Below are 13366 nucleotides of genomic sequence, written 5' to 3' on the forward strand. Positions count from 1 at the left end.
TTTAATGTTAGGCTTAACAGAAGGCAGCAGGTTCTCATATGTTTCTGCAGTCTTATGATGTTCTCTTTTGTTGCAATACATGAGGGGAAAAAAAAGTAAACTCATACAGCTGTACAACTGGAAAGGGGAGTATTATTTCAGTAGATTTTGAGCACAATTGTGGTATTGTTTTTTGATTCGACACCAAAATACAAGTGGTAGCTTCTTAAAGGTGAGTTGCAATGTGGAATTTACAATGGTATCATCTGTTACATTAAAATCCACAGAATTAAGGGGGGGAAAAAAGGGAAAAAAATCGATTACTTTTTCTTGTAGTTTCAATGGAACTTCTACTCATGTGTGATTTTTAACATCCTGTGTAGGTCATTTGAAAGATACTGATTTACTGAGCTGCACAGATCCTCCCAATGTTAACACATTTCAGTAAACAACATATATTTTTAAAATAACACGTTAGTATCATCCTGAGCTTACCATAACAGTCTAAGAATTTAGAAAGCTGTCAAGATCACGGTGTAAGTTTTTTAAAACTCTAATTTTGCTTGAAAACAAAATTTTATCCCTGGTAACAAATAGTTGTTTTCCTCAATGTCACAGCCTCACTTCTTTCTCTTTTGGCAGAAAATGTCTACCAAATATCCAACTCTGAACAGTATGTCTGCCAGCTGTTCTTTCAAGTAAAGCTGGTCTTCCATGAAAAAAAAGTGTTTAGTCCAGCTTGCAACTCAACTGTATAGTGTTTTTCTCAAGACAAGACATCGTGTCTAGGTGTGCAGCAGCAGGGCTAACATGCCCTTCCCGGGTCTTCACGTCAGATATTTTTCACAGATTCATCAATGCCTTCTGTAAAATGGCATTTTTTTCTTTTTGTGTAAGCACGGGGTGAAGAACAGAGTGATGTCTAGTACAACTTCATGCCACTGTCCTGATTTGTGCTAAGGTGTCAGCAGTTCTATTAGTGGAAAAGGCAAATAACATCTTTTTTTTTTTTTTTTTTTTGAGACAGTCTCGCTCTGTCTCCCAGGCTGGAGTGCAATGGCGCGATCTCAGCTCAGTGCAACCTCTGCCTCCCGGGTTCAAGTGATTCTTGTGCCTCAGCCTCCTGGGTATCTGGGACTACAAGTGCGGGCACCACCATGCTTGGCTAATTTTTGTATTTTTAGTTGAAACGGGGTGTTGCCATGTTGGCCAGGCTGGTCTCGAACTCCTGGCCTCAAGCGATCCACCCGCCTCAGGCAAATAAAACATTATCAGATGAGTTCTGATGTCACGGACCTTTGAAATGGTCATGGGGACCTACAGAGGTCCAAGAACTACACTTTGAGAATGGCTGTTCTAAGATACCTTCATCCTAAGGCTCTCCATTGATCCAGTGAGAATCTGCAGGAAAGCAACAGGCACAGATGAAAATGAGCATTTAATGGGGTACTCCCATGCAGGACTTGTCTCAGGGAAAGTTCTCTAAAGATGATTATTATATGAAAAAATTGGTATTAAGCACAGTGAAGAGATCCATACATATTCTTAATAATTGGCTTTGTGGTTATAACGCTATTAGTATTAACCAAGTATAAGTAAGCTTTAAAAAAAATTGAAAAATTTTTAATTTTTTTTTTTTGAGACAAGGCCTTGCTCTGTTGCCCAGGCTGGAATGCAGAGATGCAAACATGGCTCTCCATGCAGCCTAGACCTCCTGGGCTCAAGTGATCCTCCTGCCTCAGCCCACTGAGTAGCTAGGCTCACAGGTGCATGCCACTAAATTTGGCTAATTTTTAAATTTTTTTGTAAAGATAAGAGTCTCATCCTGTTGCCCAGGCTGGTCTCAAATTCCTGGGCTCAATTGATCCTCCTACCTCAGTCTCCCAAAGCATTGCAATTATAGGTGTGAGTCACCACACCCGGCCTGTAAGTAAACTTAATTTTGAATCTTGATTGGGAAAGAGAAAGACTTTTCACCTATAAAACTTATACAAGTTTTCACTTATAAAACTAATTAAGCTACATTAAAATTTTTCTATATTAGTATTAATAACACAAAATTTATCTACAGAAGCCTGAGATCCTATCTAAATTTCAGAAATCTAAGTGGCTCTGGAGGCTGAGGCAAGGGGACTGTTTAAGCCCAGCAGCTCAAGAGAGCTTGGGCAACATAGTGAGACCCCATCTTATTTTAAAAAAAGAAAGGAAAGTAGAAATAAAAAAAAAATCTAAGTTAAGACAGCTGGGCGTGGTGGCTCACACCTGAAACCCCAGCACTTTGGGAGGCTGAGGTGGGCGGATCACCTGAGGTCAGGAGTTTGAGACCAGCCTGGCTAACATGGTGAAACCCTGACTGCACTAAAAATACAAAAATTAGGCAAGCATGGTGGCAGGTGCCTGTAATCCCAGCTACTCAGGAGCCTGAGGCAGGAGAATTGCTTGAATCCAGGAGGCACAGGTTGCAATAAGCCGAGATCACACCCCTGAACTCTAGCCTGGGCAATAGAGCAAGGCTCTGTCTCCAAAAAAATAAAAAATAAAAAACAAAAATAAAATAAATCTAAGACTTACTCTAATATATCACAAGCAGAATTATGAAAACTCATTACGAATTCTCACTTTACAAAGTACAGGAAGTGAGGAAATAGTGGCCTACCAAATTGGAAATCACAGACTCATTTCAGATGTGCCAAATACTGTGACCATAAAAGCAGAATTTGATTCTAAAGATGAACACTGAGAAGGTAAAAACTGCATACAAGACTTGATTCTGACTGGCATGAAAGTTCAACAATTAACATACTAGTATTTGTTAATAATCATCAACCATCTGTATATCTATGCTATTTTAGATGATTTTCTAGCCAGTAAAACTTTTTTTTTTTTTTTTTTTGAAACAGAGTCTGACTTTATGGGCCAAACTGGAGTGCAATGACGTGATCTTGGCTCACTGCAACTTCTGTCTCCCGGTTTCAAGCAATTATCTTGCCTCAGTCTCCTGAGTAGCTGGGATTACAGGTGCCCGCCACCACGGCTGGCTGATTTTTGGGTATTAATAGAGATGGGGTTTCACAATGTTGGCCAGGCTGGTCTTAAATTCTTGACCTCAGGTGATCCGCCCGCCTCGGCCTCCCAAAGTGCTGGGATTACAGGGGTGAGCCACTATGCCCGGGCACCATTAAAACTTTTAATCTGGGGGTTGCCAAATATTTTCTTTAAAGTTCAAAGAGTAAATATTTTAAATTGTGTAGGCCATACTGTCTCTGTCACAACTGCTCATTTACACCTGTGTAGGGTGAAAGCAGCTGTGTATAATACACAAATAAATGGGTGTGTTCCAATAAAACTGTGTTTCAATAAAACTTTAATTAACAAAAACACAGTGGGCTATAGTTTCCTTATCTGTTTAACAAATAAATCTTTGTGTAGAGTGCAACAATTTGCTTAAGGATATTTAAACATTTAAGCCAAACTAGTTTTTGTACTCTGAAACCAAAAAAGAAGCTGAGAAGCCTCATCACCGCTGCCCATGAACCTAATTTAGAAAATCAGTCATACTAAACTCATTAAAAATCCAACAGATTGGGATATAGACATATGTGTAGCTGAAGAATTGATTTAATCCTGTGAGTTTCAGGGAAGTGTTGTATTCCTTGGTGCTCATTACCAAATACTTATGTTCCTTTGCACTTGTGTACTAAATAAAGTGCTGGACAGTGAATTATCTTCTAACATCCCCACCCAAGAGGTAGGGAATACAAATAGTCATTTTGCAAATGAGGAATGTGAGATTTGGAGTAGGTAGGTGACCTGCTCAGTCATCAGAATGTAAACAGCAGACCCCCATGTGAATGAATCCACTTGACTTCAAGGCCTGAGAAGTTAATGATAAGATTCTCCCGACTCTCAGTACTGGACTATTCTGCAGTAGTAAACAAATTTAAAAATAGGCAAACTTGTAAACAGAACATGGAGGGCCTCAGATGCTGGGATGTGGGGTACATGTTTGTTTTTTCCTGTGGGTAACTAAGGATTTCCTGTTGTTGTTAAGCTGGGAATGACAGAGAAACATCAGGTGTTCCCACTGCCTCGTTCAATGTAACATCCATCAGACAGGTATGTGTTTCTTCTCTGGGCCTCGGTCCTTCTCTCTGTAGAGGGGGCTGGTCTGAGGCACCCTCTGTCTCTAAACATCTGCACAATTGTGTTAATCACTTAGTTTCACTTTCAATGTATGTTTAATGTTACAGAGTTCAAAATGACGACCAAGAAAATAAAAATTTTCAGCCTTCAAGATAAAAAAAATTGGTATATTTAAACAGTACTCTGTCTTATCAAATTTCTGAATACTTTTCATAAAGAAAATGAATTATCAAAGTTTCTTAATATATTTTTTAACTAATCAAATATCAAATGGTGGTAGTTAATAACTACTAACTACAAAAAATCCTATTATCTATTAACTTTGGAGAAAAAGAACAGAATTGGAGTATTCACGGCAAGTAACCCAGTGTGTGAAAATAGCATCCTATCAAAAGCCAATGGTATATAAAGACTTATTAATCTAGGGAAAGTGTCACTCTGTCTAAAACCCCCAGCCATGGCACGGCCCAGCAACTGTAAAAGGGCTAGGCTGAACTCTCTGAGGCAGGAGAGGGCACCAGTAAAGGATATGAACATAAGTGGGCAAGAAGGGTCTAAGGATGCTGCTGGAAGATCTTATTAAGGAAACAAAAGCAACTGCAATGTGCTCTCTTTCCCAACAAACAACCCAGCCACCAGCTATGAAAAGAAAAAGGCAAAAAATGTGCAGAGTTCTCAACAAAACCAAACAAAGGAATATGGTTAGGTGGAAACCGACTAATTTTTAAATAAAGCAAAATGCAAAGCATCTGTGACCTAGTTTGGTATTTTAATCCAGACTTGATCATTAGGGAGATCTCTGACAACCAACAAAAGAAAAACCTCCTCCAAGTTAGGGCAGCATAGGAAAAGCATTTTAAGATGACATCTAATCCAACTGCTCATGGCTTCAAAGAATCCCTACTTGAAATACAAATGAGGAAAGTGAGTGCACATGAGGGTAATACGAGAAGACAAGCAAAAAGGAAACGATTAGTTGGTGTTATAACTATTACTCTTAGAATAACCTGATATTTGATTTTCTCCTCATAGAAAACAGCTGCCAAATTGTAAATCTCAAAAGTTAGTAAAAGCAACCCCAAAGTTGGGGTGGGGACTGTAGCTACCTTGGGTGGCGCTTCATCAGACCCTCCGGAGTCCCAGGACACTGTGGCCTGTCTTCTGGACTCCATCCTCATGCGTTCTTCTTGCTGAGCCTTCTCTTCCTCCAGGATTGTGCTAGAGAGACAACACATTGTCTTAGGGGAGCTGACAACCCAGAGTTAGCACACATGAGACCCCACCCTGAGTTATCTAAGGAACACCAGTTGGCTAACAGTACATGATAACAATAAGAAAGGATCCTATACACAGGGGAAAGAAGGATCAGGTTTCTAAGTCTTCACGAAATGATTCTAGAATAGCCTTGGTCCAAATGGGCAAGTCCATTTAAAGCACAGTCATAGGTAAGAAAAAGACAGCTGGTAAGAGAAAGAAGTTGCAGAAAATGAAGGACGGGCCAAGATGAAATGTTTGCAAGCCAAAGTTGATCTTGAGCAGAACAGAATTCCTCTGAGAAATCCCACGCAGCACTTTATCAAGCATATACATGTCTGAGGACAGATTCTTTTCACACATAATGTGATCACACCAGCACTTACGTGATCAATTAGCAATCTGGCCAATAATCTCCCTAAATTGCTCAATACAATCTTCCTATCGTTCAGCTTAACCGGTGCTTTATCTGATCAGGAAAATAAGCAAAAACGCGACAGTATTTACAAGTGCTTCTGAAAATACTCCTTGCTTTAAGCTGGAAACCCCATAGTTGGTAACACTGCTACTTACCACTGCTTGACTACTCAGAAGCTATCTGAAGTCCCACATAATGCTGCAGCCGCTGCAGCGACTGCTAGGCAGCTTCTTCATCTTGGCTGTTTGCCATCACATAAACCCCTCAGAATGCAGCCAAAGCGAGACTTTGCTAGTTTCCCATTCCACACAGATGCCCCAGGGCTCAGCAGGCAGCAGTTTGAAACCCTTGTCTTAACTGTGGCAAACAGCTCTTCCTACATTCCTACAACTCTAGAGTTCTAATAATGACACTCATTCAAAGTTTCTAGGCTCCTGGTAGATAGTGTGCAGTAAACAACCACCCAGAAATTACTCAGGAAAGAGTGACATCAGTGCAGCAGACTTTCTAATCTGGGAATTTGCTGTTTAAAAAGACATTCCTGCTTGGCTGGAGGCTAAGAGTGTGCTGTTTCTCACACAACTCAACTTACACAGTCACCTTCTGAGTCAGGAAAAGAGACAAAATTCATTTCATAACTGCCCCAAGTCAGCAAACCATCACTACAGATGTTAAGACTTTTTTCATCCCCAAAACAAAAGGGAATGTCTGCCTCAAGAAATGATCACATCAGGGCCAGGTGCGGTGGCTCACGTCTGTAATCCCAGAACTTTGGGAGGCCGAGGTGGGCAGATCACGAGGTCAGGAGTTCAAGACCAGCCTGGCCAAAATAGTGAAACACCGTCTCTACTAAAAATACAAAAATAAGCCGGGTGTGGTGGCACATGCCTGTAGTTCCAGCCACTCGGGAGGCTGAGGCAGGAGAATCGCCTGAACCTGGGAGGCGGAGGTTGTGGTGAGCCGAGATTGCGCCACTGCACTCCAGCCTGGGCAACAGAATGAGACTTCACCTCAAAAAAAAAAAAAAAAAAAAAAAAAAAATCACATAAGCATTTTACATAAAAAGCTTTTAGTCAAAAGTCCCACTCCATTCTCAAGATATGGTTTTGGTTTCTTTCTTGCTCCAATTAGATGATCGTGGCTCAGCAAAACCACAAAACTTTTCACACTATTTAAGAACTGTGCAGCAGCCTTGACAGACAGGCAAGATGCTCATTGGGTGCCAGCACTGTTGGGAACCTGGTCCCATGTGCCAGGCCTAGGTGACTCCTGGTGAGTGGTGCAGGGAAGTTTGGGGCCAGGTCTGGGGAAGGAGCACAGGGGTCCTGAGAGGGCCACTCTCTCTGCCCTGCCCCTCTGACCAGAAGAATGCTCCCCTCAGCTGCTGGGAGGATTAAGGGAGATCATGGCTGTGAGAGCATCTGCTATAAGCATTACTTGTCATCAGTGGGTATTTCTAATGGCATTTACTTGAGGGCTGCTCATTCAGCCAGTATTTGCTAACTTTGCTAATTTGCTCTGTGCAGGAGGCACGTGACGAGGTCTTTGAGGTGCTTTGTCTAAGAGAAAAGAAATACTCAAAACCTTGAAACAGGGTCAGGCAAGTTGGCTTATGCCTGTAATCCCAGCATTCTGGGAGGCTGAGGTGGGAGGATCATTTGAGTATGGGAGGTGGAGGCTGCAGTGAGTCAAAATAGCACCACTGCACTCCAGTCGGGTGACAGAGTGAGACCTGTCTCCAAAATAAATAAATGAATACATACATACACACAATAACAACAACAACAAAACATACTGAAACAGGACATGAGTGTTGTGACTGAGCAGTAGAGAAGAGCTTGGCCTGGTGCGTTCTAGCTGCAGAACTCAGCGGGAGAGGGCACTGCCCCAGGCACTGGGGGTGGTTAGGGAGGAAGAGTCCCAGTGTCTCAGCAGGTTACAGTTACAGACTCACACCAAGCACATAATGTTTGTGTACTTTTGGTCATGTAACGAGCATTACACGTCCAAAGCATAGCAATGCTTTCTGTCCATTTCTTATGTGAAAACAAACACCTTTACATTTCAATTTTCTTTATATATTTTATGACTTAAACACCTTTTGTTATACTTTGAATGAAACAGTGCCTGGCACATAGCTGACACTTAAATATTTGCTAAATGAACAAATACTGTATATGGATAAAATACATGCATTATCATTACCTATTAGATGTTTAAGCTGAGTAAATTCAGGGATCATTAGCGGTTAAAAAAAAACAACTGAATGGGAAAACAATAAGGCTCAATCAAACTCAAGGAGTTTGAGTCACACGGAGATCAGGTTTAAATTCTGCCACAGACAGGTTAGATGACCATGGACAACTCTGTCCCTCCAAGCCTCACCCACAAATGGGGTGCCTCCCTAACTACCTATCTTGAAGGGTTGTTGTGAAGATCTAAATGAAAATTAGACAGCTTATGTGACGAGCTCTGAAATGCAAGAGACTTTTAAAAATCGAAAGAACTATTAGAAATTCCCCATCAGATAATATCCTGTGTAGCTAATGGCTACTATTCCCACAAAGAGCTATGAGTCTTTTTCTTTTCTTTCTTTTTTGTTTTTGGGGTGGAGTCTTGCTCTGTTGAATGGGCTGAAGTGCAGTGGCACAATCTCAGCTCACTGCAACCTCTACCTGACAGATTCAAGCAATTCTCCTGCCTCAGTCTCCCAAGTAGCTGGGACTACAGGTGCATGTGCCACCATGCCTGGCTAATTTTTTGTATTTTTAGTAGAGATGGGATTTTACCATGTTGGCCAGGCTGGTCTCGAACTCCTGACCTCAAGTGATCCGCCCGCCTTGGCCTTCCAAAGTGCTGGGATTACAGACATGAGCCACCACGCCTGGTCTCCTACCTTTATTTATTTATTTATTTGTTTATTTTTTAAAAAAGAGATGGAGTGATACTATGTTGCTCAGGCTGGTCCTGAACTCCTGGGCTCCAGAGTAGCTGGGATTACAGGCTTACACTATACACCTGTGCAAATATTTCAAATGAGTTAAAATCCAGAGTTGAGCTTGAGATACAAAGGAGCAACCATGTCTTTTTATAAATTCATCGAATCACCTATGAAGGGTTAGCAATACAACTATTAAGACTGGTCATCAATCAAACCAACAGGTCAAGAATATGCCTGCTAAAACAGTCACTGATATACAATGCCTTTGAACTTGACAAATGTAAAGACGTTACAACTATAAGGAACAGGAGTTGATACTTTGGTATGAGCTAATATAGCTTCACCCAGTCCTGAACATTTACCAATGAAAACGTGGGAAGCTGTATCTTAACTTTCTAGATTGTAAAACACCAGTAAATCCATACCTCAAAAGGCTGCTAATGGAGTTAAAAATATGTATTTTCCTTTTTTAGAGTTGGGGCATGTGCACACGTGGCGGGAACTACCATTGCTTTTAAAAGTGAAGTGATTAATCTCGCTTCACTTCCCTTTTTCCTCCTATAGCCCTTCTTCCTTCCTTTAAGTCCTGGTAAGTTCTCTGAACTCATTATGCTCTCCCATGCCTCTTTAGGTTGTGTCTCTTGCCTGGAACACCTTTCTCTTCTTTCTCTGGCCAACTCTTACTTGTATTTTAAGTGTCAAATAGCAGTTCCTCCAGAAAAATCTTCCCTGACGCTCCCTCCTCCCTTTAGGCTAAGTTACATTACTCTCCTTACTCTTTTCCAAAGAAACTAGCGCCTAACTTGCTCTTAACTCTTGCCAAAAGGCATTGTAAATATCTGTTTGTTTGACTTTTGCTCCCATTAGGCCAAGAGTTGTTACCTGAAGGCCCATTTTCAAATGCTCAGAATTAGCACTGACCCTGAAGCATAATATGAATTAATAAATGACAGGTAAATGGATGAATAAAGCCCTATCAGTGGAGCAGGTCTACTGACTAGACACAAAGAGCACATTATCAAGCTTCCTGTTCTTTTTAAATTCAGTTTTATTTTTATAGAGATAGGGTTTCGCTATTACTGCCCAGGCTGGTCTCAAACTCCCGGGCTCAAGGGATCCTCCTGCCTCGGCCTCCTAAAGTGCTGGGATTATAGGTGTGAGCCACTGTGCCTGGCCAATTTCTTTTTTCTTTTTTTGAGACAGGATCTAACTCTGTAGCCCAGACTGGAGTTCAGCGGCGCGATCACTCCTGGACTCAAGTAATCCTCCCACCTCAGCTCTCCGAGTAGCTGGGACTACAGGTGCATCACCAGGCCTGGCGGATTCTTTTTTATTTTTTGTAACAATTAAATAATAAATAAAAATCTCACTGTGTTGCCTAGGCTGGTTTTGAACTCCTGGACTGGAGTGATCCTCCCACCTCAGCCTCTCAAAGTATTGGGATTACAGATGTAAGCCACCATGCCTAGCCCCTGTTCTCTCAACTGGCCAAACAGGAAAGGACCTGCAGGCAGCTTTCTTCAAGATGGTCACTGGGGGCAGGAGACCAGTCAGAGACCAGGAACAAAGAAGGCCTAGCTGGCCTGAGAGAGAAGCACATCCCTGGTTGGTGGTTTTAGGTGCCCTGCTCTCTGTCGCCTGACTCTTAAAATAAACACCACACCCTCAGTCAGAGTTCCTAAAAGTTTTAAACAGGTAAAAGTCCGTAAAATCAAGAAAAAAAAAAATTGGGAAAACAAGTGTGTTTCTCCTACTCCTTCAAATAATTAAAATACAGGCAAGCTGAGAGAAGGATAAGTGGGACATATTCTTTAAGGCAAAGGGAACTCCATTTTCAAAGGGTTCTCATCAGGCAATGTTATTTCACACAGACTGTTTTGTGAAATTGGCCACTCTGATCTTCAGGCTACTTACTGTTTTCCCCAAGAATCTCTGAAAGGGTCCCGTGAAGTCCCTTGCCACAAGAAGACCCTCTCAGGCTCCATCTGCCCTGATATATCTTACCCACACACACTTACTCTATTCTCTGACCCACTGAATTTACTGTCTGAATGTTTCATTTCAGCCCGTAATCACATATTGCCATGTTGTGGGATTTAGCTTGTAAGCTCCCTACAGTTGTCAGACATGAATCTAATTTCTCTTGTAAGCTAAGTATCACTTACATATTATAGACACTTCAATATTTCTTTAATTAAACATCCCAGACTTTTTCCTCAAAGAACATAATGACAACTGGGAAGTAAGTTCCTTCAATCTCACTAGTTCATTCTCATACCCAAAATAGCATGTCAAAATGCTTCTGAGAAACCATAATTTGCTGCTCAGAGGAACCAAGAATATAAATAACTCATAAAAAATATCTGTTTTTACAATGGGAAGACTAGTCCATAGATGGAGTAAGAGGGCACAAGGAGACAGTACTGAACTTTTCTCTTTACAGCTGCTGAAGAATCCAGAGTAACAAACTAGAATGTGCAGAGTATCAAGGAGGTCAAATTGAAGCATATTTTCCCAAACTATAAATATTTTTAGTAGCAATACATTCCATCTGAAAGCTCTTAGCTGCCTAATGTGAACTGGCAACAAATGAGCCCTCATGTTTTTTCCCAGAATGGTGGTTTCCAAGTCTCAAACTTGCAAATAGATGGAACAATGAAAGCTGAGACTTGTCATTTAACAAACATTAGCACAACGATAATTACACTTTGTTGATCCATGTGCACCACTAAGGAAGAGAATCCTGAAGAGGGGAAAGGAGTGCTTTATTTAGTGTTAGTTTTATTTTTTACTTCTCTTACTTGAGAATAAAATCATTGAAGTGATCAGTTCACAGTAAAAGGACATAAAAACAGGTGGTCTGATTTTGTTCTTCTGGCCTGCAACACTCCCTATACAACTTGATGGTGAGCAAGAAAGTGGTCCTTCATTTCCAGTATGAAGCTAAGACACAAAAGTACAGCTCCAACAAAGACAATTTTCAGAAGTAGAAAAAGGCCAATTGATTCTGAGTGTTTGAGTTCTTCAAGCTGTCCCAGAAGAAGCAACGGATAGATATCGAAGCTGCTTCTCTGGTGAGTTATGCAATCCCAGAGGAGATCCTGCCTACTCGAACCTGTTTTCTCATTTATAAGTAAAAATCGCAGTCTACCCTATCTATTGTTAGAATGGAGAAATAACATATGTATTAATGAAAAATTAGTAAACTTCTAAGTGAAAGTTAATTAGCTCTGTACTTTTACCTGCCTTATTTACCACTAGGAAAGAACTGTGTTTTGTCTTCATTTCTGTACTATTTTCCCTGAGACTGACTGTACTACTAATTCTTCTCTTTGCAAATACAAAACATTTCTCCTTTTAAATGTAATAAATACTTTTGCTTTAATAAATACGGGAAGAAAACTTATGTAAAAGATTGGATTTTGATACTTAAACAAAGGAATCACATAAAACAAAGGATCTGTTTTACGATCCTGATCATAAAATTTGCTTTGGACATAACATCAGTCTGGGTTTGCGATTATTTAAGTTAATCTGGAAAACACCCAGAGAAAGAGCAGCAATAAATTTGAAGGAAAAAAAGTCAAGCGGGAACTGGCTTGTTTTGGCAAGTTCACGGGAATACCAGTTTTGAAACATGATCTCTTATAATTAGCCAAAGCTGCCTCACTACAAAAGAATGGAATTGACCTTTTAAAAACAAACCAAACCAAACCAAACCAAACCAAACCAAACCCTACCATCTTTGCAGAAAACAAGCCTGAGCCTTGAGATGAAGCTAGGGATGGTATACCTGGAAGTAGCTGACCTAGTGGCTAAAGGCCATGATCACAGCATTACTGCTTATGCCTCTGCTCTTTTTCTCTTTTCTCATAAGCAGTAATGCTGGAGATTATGGCCTTTAGTCGCCAGTGGTAGACTGGAAATTCAGTTTCATGGATATAGTGAAATCACATTTCTCTCTTATTGTTTCTCTAACTGCAGTAAATAAAGCCTTTGTTTGGTTATTGTGCTATATTGATCTCAAAATTATTTTTAAAAAACCCTGATATCCGCTAAGATTGTACTTTTATTTTTTTCTATTTTTTGAATTGGGGTTGTGGTCTGTCACCCAGGCTGGAGTGCAGTGGCTCGATCATGGCTCACTGCAGCCTCGGCCTCCTGGACTCACGTGATCCTCCCATCTCAGTCTCCTGAGTTGCTGAGATTACAGGCATGAGCCTCAGCAAATGTTACCTTAAAATGCTGACACCTTTTTCTGTTTCTGCTACGTGTGAGTGGCTCTTATTTGACCAACCCTTTGGCAGACAGGAATTATATACTCTGGATATAAGAAACAACTGTGACAGCATGGGAGAGCAACCACAGGCAGCCAGATCCTGGAGGGAGCTGTCATGAGAAGGAAGAGAATGGCATTGGGTGGGTCCCCACTTTCTAATGGCCATTAGTGAGAAGGCAGGCGCCAGTGTTATTGGCTTGAATAACCAGAGAAATGAGTTTGGAGCAACCACAGCTAGCATAAAGGTAACTGGAAAAAAGGGAAGGGAGAAATCCCAGAATGAAGACAGCCAGGGAAGGAGTGCTTCAAATTCTGAGTATATATTCTATTTTTTTTTTTTTTTTTTTTTTTT

At 40.9% G+C, this 13366-nt stretch overlaps 1 protein-coding gene across 1 annotated transcript in view; it reads right to left on the reverse strand.

The window, feature by feature from the left end:
• Positions 1–13366, reverse strand: part of PTK2 (protein tyrosine kinase 2) — a 368771-nt gene that overhangs the window by 57482 nt on the left and 297923 nt on the right. Inside the window, exon 26 of the mRNA XM_017895110.1 lies at positions 5229–5340. Coding sequence (XP_017750599.1) covers positions 5229–5340 — 112 coding nt within the window. The remainder of the gene's footprint in view (positions 1–5228; positions 5341–13366) is intronic.

Source organism: Rhinopithecus bieti, unplaced genomic scaffold (assembly GCF_001698545.2).
Source record: "Rhinopithecus bieti isolate Rb0 unplaced genomic scaffold, ASM169854v2 scaffold_25940, whole genome shotgun sequence".
In the NCBI taxonomy this organism is placed as follows: Eukaryota; Metazoa; Chordata; class Mammalia; order Primates; family Cercopithecidae; genus Rhinopithecus; species Rhinopithecus bieti.